Source organism: Sorex araneus, chromosome 5 (assembly GCF_027595985.1).
Source record: "Sorex araneus isolate mSorAra2 chromosome 5, mSorAra2.pri, whole genome shotgun sequence".
Taxonomy (NCBI): domain Eukaryota; kingdom Metazoa; phylum Chordata; class Mammalia; order Eulipotyphla; family Soricidae; genus Sorex; species Sorex araneus.
The window spans coordinates 182,685,424-182,704,124 of NC_073306.1; the positions used below are offsets into that span (position 1 = coordinate 182,685,424).

Sequence of the window (18,701 nt, forward strand, 5' to 3'; positions counted from 1 at the left end):
ACAGGAGGAGGAAAATGACTTGACTCTTTGATGTGGTAAGAGACACTGACTGAGATTAAACAGCTTGGTAATGGCCCAGAGAGATAATACTGCCAGTGGGGAGCTTGCTGTACAAGCTATCGACCCAGGTTCAATCCCTAGTACCCCATAAACTACCCTGAGTCCTACCAGGAGTTATTCCTGAGAGCAGAGACAGTAATAAGCTCTGAGAACTGCCTGATGTGGTTCAAAAATAAATAAATACATGCATGCATACATAATACATACATACATATAGACATACATACAAACATAACTGGGTAATGATGAAGGCTACAACTCTAAAATCCTCTGGTGGAAGTTAGAAAGCCAAAATACTACCAAGGAAGAGGAAAAGGTTAACTGTTTTGCCTGGTTTCGATGTGCTATTGCCTGCAGAATCTATTAAAATTTCTTGAAATTCCATCTATTATGATATTATGGAAATCGACTAGGTTTTACACACACACACACACACACACACACTAGACGAGCATCAAAATCTAACAAAAACGAGATAGTGACTAGAGTTTAGATCTCCCAGGATATGAACTAGGGTCTCATGTGTGTAACAGAGTAGTTGCAAGCTTTTAGGAAAGTGCTATTGCTTAGATCTGGAAGAATACAGCTCCTGGTTCACAGGCTGAGAGGACAATGTGACAGCATAAGCCAAGTTCTCAGCAGCAGAGGAGCACAGAGCACATAAGTATTTTTTGCAACAATTTTTGGATGCTCACAAACCTGTTGAGCATTAGCTTGTAACAGATTTCCTAGATGTTCCACCAACTCTGAAAATGTTGGTCTCTGATTGGGCTCCCCATGCCAGCAGTCAAGCATGGTCTGGTACCTAGAAAAGCAAAATACTGAAGTCACTAATAGTTTCTTTACTTCTATCTGATGCTGAAAATAACCGTAAGCCTGAGTAAACACTTACAAGGAGGCTACCAGGAGCCAAGATGCTAAGGGGAGATACTTAAGTGTCTACTTAAGCAGAGTACCCTATACTTGAAGGATCAAGTATGCAGTGAAAACATTATTCATCAGGCTCAAATAAAAATGAACTGACTGGGGCTGGGAGATAATACACTGCCTAGCACATGTACCTAAAATGCACCCAACCTGGGTTTAATCCTTGGCACCACCTGGTCCCCTGGTGGGATGACCACAAGGGCATCGATGAATGTAGCCCTGGAGGTCTCTGAGCACTGCAGGGGTGAACCTGGTAACCCTGGTACCACAAGGCCCAAACAGCATCACAACCTCACAGCCTTGTATTAAATCACAAGCCTATTGGCTGAGATTTACCCTTGGATTCCAGGGCCTCTGGAGAAGCACTTGAGAGGCCCCCCTCCTCCAAAGAAAGAAAAAAAACAACTGGTTGGAATAGATAATGAAACAGAGAGAAAACTGTAATAGAGGACACATAATTGATCATCTGTGAGGTCAGTAGGCAGGGCTTCAAAGGGGAAGAAAACAAGCTAGGTGCAAAGGATGATGTGTCTATAATGGACACTCGTCTAGACAGGGTGAATTTCTGTGGAAAAGAAAAGAAAGGAAAAAGATACTTTAGTCTTACATTTCCGGTGTTGTGTAATCAGGGGCCCTCATTCTAGTTCCTTCTTTCAATCGCCTACAAAAATCCTCATCAATCTTGACTCCAGGATAGGGAGAAGCACCTAAACAAAGCAGAGATGGATATTATTTGATGCGATTGCTTCTATTCTAGAAAGTCCTTTGCCTGACTCCTGAGCATCCTTATCACTAGTACCTTTTCTTTTCTTTCTTTTCTTTTTTTTTCAAAGCTTGAACTTTGCAGTCCAATGCTTCCAATTAAATTCTCCCAATAAAGGTAGAATATGAGTCATAGTCGGACCACTGACTTTTATTCTATTTGGAGTGTGGATGGAGCGGACAAAATAAATTACTTACCTAAGGAAAATATTTCCCAGAGCAAGACACCAAAAGACCACACATCACTCTGAATTGTGTACACTCTGTCAAAAATGGTTTCTGGAGCCATCCACTTTAAAGGCAAACGAGCCTAAAAGAATACAAATCCAAGACTCAGTCAACTTAGCAACTATTAGAAGAAAAAACTTCCCTTGCTCCTGAATACAGGGCTGGAAGTATGCTAAAAAGTTTGAATTCTGCTATTTCATTGGTCTCTGAGTTCATCTTTGATACTTACATCTCCTTTTCTGACATAGTCTGGATCTTTATAGATATCTCGGGCCAAGCCAAAGTCACAGATTTTAACCACATTCTTCTCCGACAAGAGGATATTTCGTGCTGCCAGGTCCCTGTGGATACACTGCAAAAAAAAAAATTGAGGGTGCATTAGGTCTCAACACAGCTGATCATTTCTACATCTGCTGTGACCTCATGCTTTAAAAAATAATTCCATCAGAAAACCAACTGTTGATTAACAAGGACTTGGTTAATATCTTTTATCAACACTTCAGGAAGAAAGTCTGTGACTTGTCTTGAGGTACACAGCTGTTTATTCCATAAACAACATCCTATTTGGGAGTTAAATAACTGAGTTATGGTATGAAGTCATAAATAGACTTCTCTTCGACACAATTAAGAATGTGCTTCTGGTCACACCCACACATCCCTTTTCCCCAGCACCATATACAGATAGGAGACATCTTTAAAGGATGCCCCAAAATATTTTTTATTTTGAATGAGTGCTTGGAAATCAGAAACAAGAAGCTCTTCTTGGTACGGTACCCTTCATTGGTTTCACCATTTCATAGGTCACAGGACGAAGGATGGGCTCTGATAAACACTTCCCAGAGGAACCCGTTTTGTGGCCAAAGTGCTGAATTTTCATCAAGGTCTATTAAAGCAATGTGAGTCTCTTCAATACTCAAACTGACTCTGATATACTTTATAAATCTGAATGCTCCTTTAATTTTCTTTTATGCTTTTCCACTCTAGTGCCTCTGTCTATATCCTCTATCTTCATAAGAATTTCCTACTACCAAGAAGCTTTAGATAGATTAGGATTAAAAACAAGAAACACATGAAAATAAAATATTAACTGATAATTAAGTCATTGAAGGAGAAATGGGATGAGTCTCCCAGTCCTGAGCTCCTGTGCCTCCCATCTTAATGTTGCTTTCTCCTGAATGAGACATATTTAAAGCATATTGATAAGACTATTGAGCAGGATGGGATTCTTGAAACAACAAACAATTCATCCTACATTGTCTCTAACAAAAGAGCTTCCTTTTCAGTCCAACAACCAGAAATCGCCTGGTAGATGCAGAGGTTCCCCCATCACCCCACTTCCGTCCCCAAACCAAAAGAAAACGAAATAGTAGATTCTGTCCTTAAGGAATAGCAATCACTGTATCACTGTAACACTGGAATCCCGTTGTTCATCGATTTGCTCGAGCAGGCACCAGGAACATCTCCATTGTGAGACTTGTTGTTACTGTTTTTGGCTTATTGAATATGCCACGGGTAGCTTGCCAGGCTCTCTAAGAGGGACAGAGGAATCGAACCCAGGTAGGACATGTGCAAGGCAAATGCCCTACCCGCTGTGCTATCGCTCCAGCCCCAAGGAACAGCAATAATAAAATAAATCATAATTTAACAGGAGAGTAAATACCTCTTCTCTCTGTTTTACATAAATCCCAAAATATCCCAGTTCTTTCCTTTCCCGTTTGTTATGAGCAAAATGACAAGGACCTTGGCATAGAAACACCTGAGATCCCCAGGATCTGGATGCTAGAAGGAGCTTGAAACTACAGAAAAGTAAAGAGGCTGTCAATTTTGTTTTAATTCAGAAAACCAAAACCATTGTTTTTCCTTCTTGCAGTAGGGTGCGACACATGCATCATATCAACTGATCATTTTTCCTGGAACTGATTTTGAGTACTTTTGCTTCATGTGAAACCATCCATGTTTCCCATTCCAGAGAGGTGACACTGTTGTGTTTACCACCTTGGGAATATTTGTAACTTGTCACGTCCCCACTTCGGCCTTTGTTTGGCCCACTTTTCTAATTTTAGCCCTCTTAATCGCTCTCATCTAAAGTCTATCCTTCCTGTTTTCTAATTATACTCCCAACAAATACCTTTTGATGGACAGTGATGAATGTAAAATAAATTAAAAATAGACTCTCTCACACCAACATATCTGCAAACTTCAGTGCCTCACCTCTTCCAAGGTCATTGCTCAAATGTCAAATCTTTCCTGGTCCACTTTGTTTGAAATTGATGTACACAAACACAGATGTATATGCATGCACAAACATACCACAAATGTATACAATATAAGCCTTTCCTGCTTATTGTTCCCACAGCATTTACTCCCGTCTGATCTAACCATGGATTTGACTTGTTTCTCTTCTTTACTATTTGTTCCATTCACCAGAATGTAAACTTCATAAAGGTGAAGAGGTTTGCCTGTTCGGTGACAGTTTTCTCAGTGCCTAGCAGAATGCCTGAACCTAGAAGAAGCTCCGTAAGTATTTTACACATTAAATAATTTGTTGAAATCTTTACCCACACTTTATTAGCAGAAATAGGGTTTCCAAATAGAGATTTTTGAAAAGTGGTGAATAAATTACAGTCCCAAACAAACACCAGTGGCTGTTACTACATATCCTATTTTCAAACCTGTGATCTCTTCAGATCAGAGATTTCTCTGCTTCCCATTGAACCATCTTACCTTCCTTGAGGCCAAAAATTCCATTCCCTTAGCCACTTGAAAGCTGTAGCAGATGAGATGTTCCAAGGTCAGGAAGTTCTTATATAGATCTTCAGAAACTGTCAGAAAATACAGGAGGGCAGAGATCAGTATTTCCACCCACCAGTGCTATTTTTTTCCTAAATTCATTAGAGTAACAATAATTTTCAAGAGAGTTAAATATAGGGAAACAGAAGCAGAGAGACAATGTCGCTGTCTTCTATAAATGTGCTGAATCACAGTATTATTAATTTCACCCTACCACAGCAAATTATTAACTTTTTTTTTGCCAAGTAGAACCAGCTAATCCAGAAGTGAAAGAGAATATTTTTCCAACAAATTTATTGTTTTAAACTCCTGAGTTTTTGTTTGGCTCTTTTTTTTTCTTCTCCAAATGTACCCAGAGGGATAAACAATAGCTCCATGTCAAGAACTATAAAAAGAAAACAATATTCAGGGTCATTGGATCTTTTCTCTCCAGGCTTTGTCCTGGGACAAAGACCAAAGGTCAAACTATAATCTACAACGGATAACTAAAAATACCAAAAATACATTTTCTCTCACTTTCTAGCTGAGAAAGTGCTGTAAACACATTTAATCTGGCTCGTGAGGAAGATGCTTTTTCCTCTTGTGATATGAATGCAAGAAGATAGGAACAAAAGGAGAAAGATGGATTTATGTAAATTGGTGGTATCGACATAAAGGCATTGATGTGTCTCAATTTTAGTCAGAGAAGAAGTGGCTCCACTCTTTGATAAACACCACTGTAAGCAAAGTCAGTTGTAATAATAACCTTGTTAAGTAGTAAAAAGATTTTGAGAACTTTTTCTTGGTGCTCTTTCTTTGCATAAGACTACAGGGTTCTCAGTGAACAGTTATTTAAATTCCATCTTTGTTTAAATGAGGAAATGGAGACACAATTCCAGGCCAACTTTTCTATGTCAGCTTCCTGGCTCAATCCATAGTTTTCTCTTTACTGGTCACTATTTTGTGAGTCACAGGGAAGAGGCACTGAGTGTGGGCCCAATCACGTGAGATCTACACAACCTCCCCACATTTTCTAGACCAAGTTCCAGTGTCACACTGCTGGTTTGAATTCTCAGGGAAAGAAGTCTGATTGGAGTCCTTTCGGTGACAGGTCAAGGGCAACAGAACGGGTTTTCTTTCTGTTCCCTAACTGGGCTCTTAAGCTCACACCTCTCGGGGAGCCAGGTGTCAGTAACACCCCGCTCTGCATTCACTGGACAGACTCTTCTCCTTCTGAAGGAGCCAGAGAAAGTGTATCTTGGAACTGGAAGTTTAGCAGAGAGCACAGATTTACTTGTAAGGAGTTCTGAAATATCATGGGAGGCATAACTGGATAAAGAAAAGCAAAATTACCAAGGCTTTTCTGAGAAAGGAAGGCTGAAAGGAGACTTGATAAGTCACGTAGGAGGCTAGACACAGCACACTGAACTGCCTTGGAAAAGTTTGGGCATGCTTAACTCAAAAACCTCTGTTGTGGCTGGTGAAGTAATGTAGGGCTGAATAGTAGGGCAGGCAATGGGGAGGTTAACAAACCTCCAGAGAGTAACTTTTATCCTCTGGAACATAGCACTGAGCCATGCCCGCTAATAAAATATAACCAACATTCTAGAGACAATTGACTGGGTATTCGCCTGCTGCTGGGTCATTATGGGGCAATGGACTTCGATGGGGTAGAAATACATGCGTAGTTCACCACCTAGTACACACTTCACTTTGGGGAAGTCTCTGTGGAAGCAGACAAGAAATTCACATCTTTTTTGATCACAGATTGCACTGAGCTTCTTTCATGACAAAATTCCTCATAACCCCCTGCCACCTTCTCTGGTCCTGTAGAACATGTGTTAACTTTGGAGGAAGCAATGAGACGTACCTTCTTCTTCCTCCACATCGCTGAGGGACTTCTCTTCAACAAATCCTGAGCTGGCTGAGCTCTGGCTACTAGTGATACTATCCAAGCGCCGTTTGGGGTCCATAGTGATTTCTCCAACATATTCTTTCCCTTGACGAAATCGTGCCCCTTTGCTCTACGAAGAAGTATGTGAACAAACTCCTTGAATACAACACAGATCTCTAAAACAGAGTAAACTATAGCCATTCAAAACAAAAATAAAGAGAACATTCCCAGATCATGTAGTCTAATAGCAGAAATTTTGGACATGTGTTCTATATACTGGATTTTCTTCCATAAAATCTTAACTCCTTTTTGTTGTTGTTGTTTGTTTTACCTGACTCCTTTAAAAAAGGACTTAAGATAAATTCCTCCAGGAATCACATCTGGAGGTGATTCTAGGTGGTTCTAGCAGTTCTGGGATAGAATTGAGTTGACTGACTGCAAGACAAGTGTCTTAACCCCACTACTATGTCTCCAGCCCTCATAGTTCTTTCTTTAAATAGTTAAATTTCTTGTTTCAAGTTTCACCTCAGACATACTTTGAGCATCAGTGTCCTTGTTACAGAGGAATTTCTATTACATGGAGCCAAATATGGCTTTGGAGAGAAAAATAATAATCCAACACTATCTTCCCCTCCTCAACTATCCTCTTCCTGAATCATGTCCACATTCTGCCCTTTTCTGGCAACATCTACCATGGACTAGGCGCCATAAAAATAAAGCATGAAAATCAGATAGTCCCTGGAAGGTAAAAGACGCTGTTAGGAGAGCCGAAGGAGACTGTAAAATTTCCTCACAAGATTTTCACAGAATTTTAATTAAAAGCTTAAGCTATGTCACATTAAGTTTTCCTCCATTTTTACAGCATGTCCAGAATTAAGAAAGACTAACCTTGTAGGGGATAAATTCATTTCTCTTGCTCCTTAAATAGGTGGACAGGTTTCCAAACTTGCAGAATTCCACAATCACCATGAGTGGCCCTGTGAACCACACAGCATGTCAAAAAAAGGAAAAAAGTATTTCCACTCCTGTTTCTATTTCCTTGATTACCAAAGTCTACCGAAACATCATAGAAGAGGCTATAACCTGCCACTGGGGACAGCATCACAGAAATCTGCCCATCACAATTCTCTTGTAGGCAGCCTTTCTGTCGTCAACAGATTAATCCACATTACAGAAGAAAATCCACACTTGTTTTTTCACACCATCACAAAAGATGACTCTAGTTTAGGGGAAGCTACTTCCAAGGGCCCTTGCTTTCAAGGTCTTTGGGATGCAGAGTTGGGCTTCCAGTTTGAACACCTACTTCACCAGTAACAAATTATATCATGATGCAGTGCTGCTCAATTCACAGGAAATTCTAAGAGAATCTAAAATAACCCATTAAATCGCCATGATATGTATTTCTATCCACCAATCTATCATATCATCCTGAGTTACCAAAATTACAGAAACTTTGTGGCATCCCTCAACTATCAGCAGGGATGCTAAAGCCAAAACCAGGCAACCAGAACTATCCATAGATACTCACCTCCTGGTTTGGTACAGGCACCTAGAAGGTTAACCACATTGAGATGGTGGCCAATATGGATGAGAATCTTGAGTTCAGACATGAGGGCTCGGTGCTCACTGTGTGTTGCTCCTTCTACAAACACGGGGCAGAGAGGGAAGTCACAAATACAGGCATGACCTTTGGAGGACGGAGGTACACTGTACACGTCTATGCAACATACCTCCAGTGAGAATACCGCTCTACACCAAGTTATGGACTAGGTGCATTTCTATCAAAGTTAGTTTTAAATTGTAAGTGCACCCAGAATGATTGCTATTTAATGGAGTCCATCGTGAAGTCTTTTGCAAAGTGGAAACTACATCTGCAGCTGGAGTTAGCCCAGATTTTCTTCTTTGACAAAACTGGGATTTTCATAGATCAGGTTTACTCTGCTTCTTAAGGCCTAATTATTTCAATACTTCATTGTAAAATAGCAACACCATGTAGGAAACATCCTCGTAGGCTAGGGGCTATGCTGCAGTTCCAGCCAATCTGCACAGGAAGCTTATCAAAGGCCAGCTGGCAAGGTCAATTGGCACATGAGGCTGATGACGATGAGACTCTCAATTTAAGCCTGTCCAGACTAGGACAGTTTCCAAACATCACTCATACCACAGGCCCTGAAGAGCTACTTCTAGATTACATACCCGCCTGGACCATAGGGAAAGCAGGAAAAATAAAAGAGATAAAAATGTATAAGACCCATTGACAAGGGGTGAGGAACATGGTTTCCATCAGTGAAAGCCCATCACAGTTGCAGCAGAGTTTTTAAAGCATCCTTGTCCCAAATGAAAATGGCAGCATCCTGTTATTACTATTAGGATTAACACTTTACAAAACTTTTAAATTTTAAAACTTCACCTATAACCTTTTGTTTCTAAGCCAACCACCATTATTTTGCAGATTATATTTCATACGTGAAAAACTTTTACATTTGCCATGCTATATCAAATTTCTTTCCATGCTTCTAGAGGGCCTAGAAATACCTATGAATGCACCATAATCTATTAAGAAATAATTTTGATATAACCAAGGTATTGTTGTCCGCTAGCCAGGCACTAAATAACATACAAGCCATGCACTAAGTAATAGGCACTAAATAATATACAAGTTATGCGATAGGACTCCCAAGCAAAGTGGGGAGTTATCAATAGGTGGGTGGGAGGGAAAGGGGAGTGTGACATGCTAAAATCCACCTCCAACTTTGCTTGTCAGTTAACACACCCTGGTCTCAGGCAATTAAAGAGAAACTTCCAGTTTGCACCATAAAGGCACCAGTCTAGGCCAGCTGTATGCTTAGGCTAGTGGGTTCACCTAACTGCACAGACTGATACAATCTTTAGATCTGGTAAAAGCTTGGATAAAACAGATAAATACATAATCATGGAATTTTCCTTTTTACCTTTCAACATTTTCACAGCCACCGTCTTGCAAGTTGCTGTCTTGTCAATTCCAAAGGCATCTGCTTCAATCACTTGGCCAAAGGCACCTCGGCCCAGAGGCTTACCTAGTCAACAGTGTCAACACCAAAATTTAGATTATACCACCAGTGACACGTGAAGATTCCCAAGAGGTTGGGTGACCTCACACCCCAATTCAACATGAACAGACCAGTTAACTGGAAGCAGGTAATTTGCTCTGAGCTCATTATTTAACATCTCCCCCTTGTAGTCAGAGGGATAGCTCAACAAACTTAGCACACGTTTCCATGCAGGCAGCCTAGATTTGATCCCAAGCACTGCTGGGAGTGACCCCTGAGCACCACCACCAGATGTAGTCCCAAAGCAAAAAAAAAAAAAAAAAGAGCCACCCAAAACCTCCACTTTCACTCTCCTGATGCCTTGCATTGGATAACTACACAGAACTCTAAATCTAAGGGACTAAGTGGACAATGTAAACCGTTGCATAGAATGGATTTGCATAGAATGGATTTGTCATTCTCATAAAGAAGAGATGGCCTAGGAAATCTACTATTCCTTGAGAACATACCTAATTTCAGTCGGTCCCTAGGAAACTCCCACTTGCTGGCATCATAGGGCAGGCGTTCACAGTGCTCGTCCAAGGGAAGCTCATCTGGATCCATGACGATGGACAAGTAGCCTGTCTTCAGTTCTCCTCCATTGGCCTGGAAAGCATTATTCCTTCCAGTCATACACATGCTGTTGTTTGGCTGTTGTTTTTATGTGCTTATGATTGTTGTTTACAGGCACCCCATTCCCGAGGTCTCATTTTCTAACAAAACTCATGGTATTTGAGAATAGTCCTATTATAGTTCTGCTTCCCATGTCCCCTCCATTCCCAAATGAGCTCAAATGAAGTTTTCAAATCTTAATTACACAAGACCAAGCCCTTTTTCTCCTCTAGTAGCTTCTGTCAATTAAAACCCAGTGGTCCAGCCAAAAGCGAGTGGGCAAGAATGTTATTGTATTGAAATAAAATTGTGCCCATTGAGCCAAAAACAATGGGGAGAAACGACTCAAAGAGCCTCAGTCAGCTTTCATTAATCATGAAAACCAATGTGCATGAGACACAAGGGAAATATTCTCGTTACCCGCTTAACAGTCCGAAGAACGATGACAAGAAGGAGCCAGAAGAACATGGCAATCACTGCCGTACCCACTAGAATGATGACTTCCAAGTTTGTCTTTTCCTGAGCGCCTGGAATGACACAATTGAATGAGCATCACAGTTAAAAATCACAGCTTCTGCTATAAGACACCACATGAAAGCAAGAGCTCCTGCTTATCAACAAGACAAGAACTCCAAAAACTGAATAGAATCTATCACCTTTTGCACGGATAATTAAATTTTCAAAATGACGCTCATGAAAACCTACAACAGTGGAATGCTAAAGTCATTAAAGATAAAAAAAAAAATACTAAGTCCTGGGGCTGGAGAGATAGGACAGGAGGTAGGGCACCAGACCTGCATGTAGCAGGCTTTGGTTCCAACCCTGAACCACATTTATGGTCCCCCAAGCACCGTCAGGAGTGACCCCCCAAGTAGAGCCTGGAGTAAGCTCTCTGAGCAAAAACAGATGAGTGTAGCCCCAAAATCCATTTTTTGTGTGTAAATAAACAGAGATAGATAGATTTTAAAAGACCAGAGGAAGTATCTGAAGGAAGAGCAATATTTGCAAGAAAGCAGATTGTGCTCTATAGAAAAGGAAAGTTTTTATTGGCAGAAAATGTCTAGTATACGGCTTTGGAAGGAATCATTTAAGAAACCAAGCAGGAAAGGCTGGAGAAATAATACAGTGGGTAAAGCAATTGCCTTTCATGTGGTTAACTCAAGTTCAATCCCTGGTGCCCAAAACAGTCCCTAGGGCAAGACCAGGAGCAATTCCTGAGCACAAACCCAGGGGTAAGCCCTAAGGACGGTGAGGCATGTCCCCCCAACAACAACAACAACAACAAAAAAGCAGGGAAATAATGAAATAAATGTAGCGCTTGCTCAGAAAACTACTCATGACCACACACTAAATTAGGTTCTCATCAATTGAACAATCTCACCCCACTTCATCTTCTCAATAATGCTCACTTTTCAGATGGAGAAAGAGGCCAGAAAGCTTACACTACTTCATCAAGAGCACGCAAAAGTCACTGGGATGGTGGCGCTGATGCCAGGTCTGGCCCCCACCAGGCAGCTGTTGCTCTGATCTTGCGTGGGAGGAGAGAAGCCAAGTCGGCCACATCCCACATGACCTAGCAATTTGTTTAAAATCACTATGAAAGAAAATAGAAGAGAGAAAAAAAAAAGAAAGCAGAGATTGGCAGAGAAAACTACCGAGGCTGAGGGCTCCAGAGGACAGCTCTGAGTGAGAGAAATGAAACACCAGAGAAGGCTTTCAACTTAAGAGTGATTAGCAAAGAGGTGATAAGGAAGCAATTATCACTCAGGGCCTCCCAATGACTGAGTGCAGTGTGGATCAAATGTGCCCATGGCCGGCTCAGGAAGGTAGAAAGATAAGTAATTAACAGCTGAGAGACTAAGCAACAAGGATATTTGGAAATAGATTTTGTTTCTCTGGTAGTCTTACTGAAGTCACTCTACTTATACAGAGAAATTCAAATATTCGCCATAAAACTTAAAAAATTCAGGGCTGGAGTGATAGTACAGTGGGTAGAGCGTTTGCCTTGCACGCAGCCAACCCGGGTGCGATTCCCAGCATCCCATATGGTCCCCTAAGCACCGCCAGGAGTGATTCCTGAGTGCAGAGCCAGGAGTAACCCCTGTGCATTACTGGGTGTGACCCAAAACGAAAAAAAAAAAAGTTCAAAATTTCCCTGTACATATAAATTTATGTGTAAATGTTCCCATATTGACATTTGGGGACCTAGAAAAAAACCATTAAATGTCTACCTGTCTTTCTTAATCTTCAAGTGAGAACGTGAATAGAACTTCTGTGCATTGTACAGGTAACCAGCAATAACGGAGGCAACACAGTGCATGGGGGAGAACTGAGAGTATCTTGTGTCCTACAACATACAACACTTTGGAAATAACAAATCTGTGTTGCTTGAAATTATTATTTCAGGCACTTGAAATCGTTATTTGCAAATGCAGTTTATGAAATGATAATAAGTCTACATATCTGAAAACATTACAAGGCATTGATATGCGACCTGTGGCAATACAGACAAGATGAAAGGAGTCGGTTTAAAGAGGCTGAAATGTATGCTGTGAGGGGGAAGTTAGGTGAGTCCAAAGGAATCCACCCCTTTCTCCATCACCCTTGTTCTTCCCTTGTACACTGCTCCTTCGTCTGCATAAAACAGCTTCATTGTTCCCCTGGTGGTTTTTTGCTTTTGTTTTTTGATGACATAGCCAATCCCTTCTGAAGATAAAATATTCTGTCTCAATTACCTTTCCCAGCTGAAAAAAATGCCCAATATCCCATCACTCCTGCATATATATACATATATGTATGTATATATATATATGTATATACAAGTTGCCTTTCCCATTTACATCAGAACCCCAAATTAATTGTCCATGTCAAAAAAAACCCTCTAGTCTCTTGTTCACAAATAAATCAAATAAATCCTAATTATCTTTAGTGCAATGTAAATTGTGCAAGAATTATGGAACAAACATAATAATCCTTCAGTATCTGTATTGCAAACCATAATGCCAAAAGGAGGGAGAGAGAGAGAAAGAGAGAGAGAGAGAGAGAGAGAGAGAGAGAAGTGCCTACCATAGAGGCAAGCTGGGGTGGGGGGTAGGAGGGAAACTGGCGTCACTGGTGGTGGGCAATGTACACTTGTTGGAGGGATGAGTGCTGGAACATTGCATGACTGAAACCAGAGCATGAACAGCTTTAGATGTGTGTATCTTACAGTGACTCAATAAAAAATAAATTTAAAACAAAACAAAAAAATTGTAAGCCTTTGAATCTATCTCCAGGATACTAATTTTCATGATGAGAGAGGAATTCTAATGTTATCCTAAGCAAATATAGAGGTAACATTTCCATAATAAATTAACGGAGCCATTCAAATCAAAGAATCTGGGAAAAGAGGTGGTTTACTCAGACTGCTAAGAATTGCTCTAAAATGAGAATAGCAGGGATAAGAAGTATGATGCAAGCAGCACTCACATAACTTTAACCATGCTTTATGGTTAATATTTATAAACATATATATTTCAGATATACTGCATATATATGAATATATATTATCCATATGTGCTTTACATCCTTTATAAAAATTTCGCTACAAGTATGTATATATATGTACATACATGTGTATATATATGTGATATATATATACTTATAGCTGAATTTTTATAAAGGATATAAAAGATAACCTGTAAACCACCCAAAGTATATGAGTATACTTAAGGTACAAGCTAATTTTTGAAAACCACTCAGTACACTGATAAGTCCCCACTGACCTTCTATTATGAAAAAAGCCTCCACTTTGGCACACCCAAGAACACTGCACGCCTGGCAGGTGTAGAGGCCTTCATCCTCCTTCCTCACCCTGCGGATGGTGAGGTTCCGGTTGCCGTCTTTCAGTACTATGCCTAAGAGAGAGAGAGGAAATGATCAGTTTTATTTGTGAGGTATTCTGGTGGAGTTTTCCGGAAACAAATGTTAACTATAAATGCTGCCTTTGGACAGGTTAGAAAAGATGATACAACAGAGAAGATGCTAGTCTTGCATGCAGCCAGCCCGGTTCAATCCCTGGCACTGCCTATGGATCTTCAACATGACCAGAAGTAACCCCAGAGTACTATTGAGGATGGCCTCAAAACCAAAATCTAAATAAATTAATCCTGCCCTTTATCATGGGCTATTATATAATTCCAAAGTCAGCTAGCTTAGGACCCCCCCGGCTTCCAAAGAATCCCACAAAGCTCTGAAATGTCTGACTCTCAGTCGATGAAAAGAGCCAGACCATGAAAACAAATACTATTTTCTTTTTTTCACTCAGAACAAATCATGAAATAACAGGACCTTTTAGATAAATATCTCCAGAAACTTCTACAACCAAAAAGAGATAAATGTTCTATTCACCTGAGTCTTCAACCAGGGTTTCATTATCTTTAAACCATATGATCTGTGGAGAGGGATTCCCAGACGCTGTGCAGGAGACCTCGATGGTTTCACCAATGCTTGCTGTCTGATTCTCTAAATTGCCTGTGATCAGGGGCGCCATGCGCTCTGTGCCCACCAAAAGAGATTCATGGCATATTTAATTCAAACTTTTGAAACAGCATTACTCTCAGTATATTACATCATCAAAACTTACTCGAATTTTCAATTTACTAAACTGCAAATGCACAAAAGTTGGTAACAGTCCAGTTAGCTGAGTAAAGCTAAATGAAACACATGAGCCAGCTATTAAAGATGGATTACTGCATCTCTTTGAACAATTACATGAGGAATTTGAGCTGGTGATACATCAGAAAAGCAAGATGGTCAGATGGTCACCTTTATGGACTGTTCCTCTAATCAGAAACAACTCCCCTCCCATGAAAGTTTTGGCCAGTGACACACCCTGGAACCCAGCCATGTTTATCTCCAAGTATAAAACTTTAGTATAATTCAAATTACAAAGAAAGTTTCATATTTATTTAGTACTTTTTTAAAAAGCCCACTTGTACTATTTCTGTGACTGGCTCACTATCATTTTATGATAGGCAAAATGAGAACATGAGTCATTATACAAATTACTGTAACTAATGGGGTTAGACAACTAGTCCAAATCCCTTTAACTAAACAGGTAAAATATTACAAAATACTAAGAACCTAAAATAAAAAAAAAAAAAACAGTCCCATGCTCCTTCTACTAAAACACTAACAGAAAAACAACCCTCTAAGAAAAGTTGCAGATTTAAAGATATTGAATTCAGCTGACATTTGATCAAATAAACAGCAGAGCTTTTACTATCTTCCTACAAATAAAATGATATTCAATGATCTTGTCCAAACTAAATAAATATCAAAAGGAATCCTGCTGAAAGAATCTGTTTCAATATTGAATGAAACAGGATTAGCTCAATGATGACTGTCAATGGTATTTAAGCAAATGGACTGGATTCTAGTTAGTTCATTTCTAAGAATTATTTTTTGAAAACAATTTAGAAGTCCTTTGGGAAGCAAAGAAGCTCATTGTAAGCACACAGTTTCTGGGCATGCCAAACTGTCTCTTCCTTTATGTCCTTTTCTGAATTCTAATAGTGGTTTAAAGCCAGATCGACAATAAAGTGAAGAGAAAAGCATCACCATATATATGATGATCTTTGAGGGGCCCTAGGTATAATTCTATCCCCAAACGCCTCTTATTTTGTTACTTGAATCATAATTTCAGCAAATGCTAGCCTAGTGTCTGAGAAGTCTTAAAACACACCAAGGACTCTGAAGAAGACATTATTCCACTTAGGCCTTGGTACAGATTAGTTTACTGGGGCAGTTCCTCTTCATTACAATAAAGAACAAAGACTACCTGGAGTCCTTAGGAACTGGAAAGGGAGACTAAAACATGAAGATGATAGAGGAGTAGGACTCAGAACAACACCCATCCCCACCACACACACACACATACACACACACACACACACACACACACACACACACACACACACATACACACACAGATCCCTTTGCCTAATTTCTCAAGAAACAGTGTCTTGGCTATACAGCTTTTGCCTCTGGCACAGGTTAAATGATTGATTGCACAGGCAAGTTGCAAAGGTATCTTCTCACTAAAATGATCATCTCCTTGTCTTTGAACTATGGCTGGACAACATTAATCCAGAAGTACAGGTATTCACCACAGTAGCCCACCCCTTTAACATCCTAGAAAACCCAATCAGTACACTTCGCAGGCAGCATCTACCTTATTGAGTACGTACTTAGTGCAACCACATTCTATGACGGAATTTTTACAAAGCACAAACCAAAAAATAATTCCTATCCTCATGGACACTGAGACCTCACCGTGTGTGCTCCCCCTGCCCAGTGGGTATCTGTGCTGTCCTGGGCTATCTTTCATCACCAGGAACTGCTGGCAGCCTCGCTCAGAAGAGACATTCAACAGATATGTGTACATTGAAAGAAAGGAAAGCCTAGGAACACGGCAGAAATTCCCCGACTCAGGCTAACCCCTTGTAGTTACTAGTGAATTATTCCAGCATCAGGGTCAGAAAGAAGTGTGTTATTTTCTTTTTAACATATCACTTAATCATTACTTGCTTCATCTGTCTCGGGGGCTTTTGGTGAATAAGATAAGCATGCACCAGTCTACTTCATAACTCTCTAGGAGACAATAATCTCTCCAGAGAACCTGAGAGCGCTACATGAAAGACATTCCAACTGTGTCTGAGTGAGTTACCTCCTTACCTAAAACCGTGAGCTGTCTGATCACACAGTGTCTTTTCTTGGTCTTTCTGTCCTGAGCAAAGCAGACGTAGTTTCCTTGATCTTGCAGTGATGTGTTCTGGAACTCCATGATCAAAATGTCATTTGTGCTATTAGAGAACAGGGTGGCATTCATTTTCCAAAGAGCATCCAAGTTCTTGCAGACAGGTGTGGGCAACTCTCCTGAATGGATAGGCAGCGCCTGCGGGCCTAGCTTGTACCACATGAGATTCTCGAACATAGTTCTGTCTGCAGCGCAATACAAAGACACACTCTCCTGTTCGGTTGGCTGGGTGCCAGGCTGCAAAGTGATTTCTGGACCCCCTAAAATATAAAACCTGTGGTTAGCAGATGCATACTACTCTTGTCACCTTCAGAGTGCTGTGAAGAAACAAGAGCTGCGAGATTCTAGTAACCCCAACCAAACTGGATAACACACATTTCCAAATATATTCTATTAAACTGTGCATTTGGAAATGTAAATGAACTCCTCAACTAATTTTCAAATCTCCACATGGAGCTCTAATCATGACTTTTACAATTTAAAAAAAAAACTACAAAATATTCAAAACAGGAAATTATCGCACTGAATTTTAAAATAACACTCAATGACATAAAAGCCGTATTTTCTCACAATGAATTAGCCTAGGCCAAAACATTTTCTCCAAGTCAGTCAGCTAAAGCTTAGCCCTAAAACCAAGATGAACTGACAAAATCAACAGCATGGGATAATATGCTTCAGTGTCATTATAATTGCCTCCAATAGCACAGCAGGTAGGGCAATTGCCTTACACGTGGCCGACCCGGGTTCAATTCCTCTGTCCCTCTCAAAGAGCCTGGGAAGCCACCGAGAGTATCTCGCCCGCATGGCAGAGCCTGGTAAGCTACCAGTGGCGTATTCAATATGCCCAAAACAGTAACAACAAATCTCACAATGGAGACATTACTAGTGCCCGCTCAAGTAAAGCGATGAAAAACGGGATGACAGTGATACAGTGAAAACCCAGCTTTGTAAACTGTTGAAAAGCAGGCAAACCAGAGTGACTATACCCCAATAAAATGTGCACTGGGGTGTACATGACAGAGACATAAATATGAGATGGAACTGATGCATAAAAAACATGTATGAAACCATTCTCTTGCCAGTGAAGTGAGAGGAATTGACTTCACAAGAACCCGGAAGCTAGCTGAGTGTTTCCATTTGCCATAAAGCCATCAAATACTGATACAATTCCTCCCCCTCAATTCCACAGCACTCACGGGAATTACTACCAAGGACTATAAAGGAGCAGACAGCAGCTCAGCACCCACTTGGCAAGAGATCAGACCCACCCCTGAGAGCAGTACTCACTGGTCACGTGGAAGGAGATGACTCTTTCTCCACTCCCGGCTTTGTTGATGGCCTCACATTTGTACAGAGCAGACACATTTGCTGCCTGGATAACGAGGGTACTTACAGTCTGTGACAAAAACAAATTTCACACTGTCAACAGTGGATGCTAGGTGGATGACCACACACTAAGATGAATCCAGCACAGGTGCTTCTAACCACCACAATGGGCCACTTTCAAATGCATATCATTATAATCATGTTGACTACTCTCAAATTCATGCTATTAAAATAATTAAAATCCATGAGTCACTAA

The 18,701-nt window shown here is 40.5% G+C and overlaps 1 protein-coding gene across 1 annotated transcript in view; it reads right to left on the minus strand.

The window, feature by feature from the left end:
* The window catches only part of KDR (kinase insert domain receptor), a 50,443-nt gene that overhangs the window by 12,788 nt on the left and 18,954 nt on the right, over positions 1-18,701 (minus strand). The window contains exons 12-26 of the mRNA XM_004607979.2: positions 18,407-18,515; positions 17,038-17,379; positions 14,710-14,856; positions 14,085-14,216; positions 10,741-10,847; positions 10,179-10,314; positions 9,592-9,696; positions 8,169-8,282; positions 7,529-7,617; positions 6,617-6,770; positions 4,702-4,799; positions 2,207-2,329; positions 1,948-2,059; positions 1,595-1,694; positions 760-865 (exon numbers count right to left, since the gene is read on the minus strand). Of these exons, the coding sequence (XP_004608036.1) occupies positions 760-865; positions 1,595-1,694; positions 1,948-2,059; positions 2,207-2,329; positions 4,702-4,799; positions 6,617-6,770; positions 7,529-7,617; positions 8,169-8,282; positions 9,592-9,696; positions 10,179-10,314; positions 10,741-10,847; positions 14,085-14,216; positions 14,710-14,856; positions 17,038-17,379; positions 18,407-18,515 (1,974 nt within the window). The remainder of the gene's footprint in view (positions 1-759; positions 866-1,594; positions 1,695-1,947; positions 2,060-2,206; positions 2,330-4,701; positions 4,800-6,616; positions 6,771-7,528; positions 7,618-8,168; positions 8,283-9,591; positions 9,697-10,178; positions 10,315-10,740; positions 10,848-14,084; positions 14,217-14,709; positions 14,857-17,037; positions 17,380-18,406; positions 18,516-18,701) is intronic.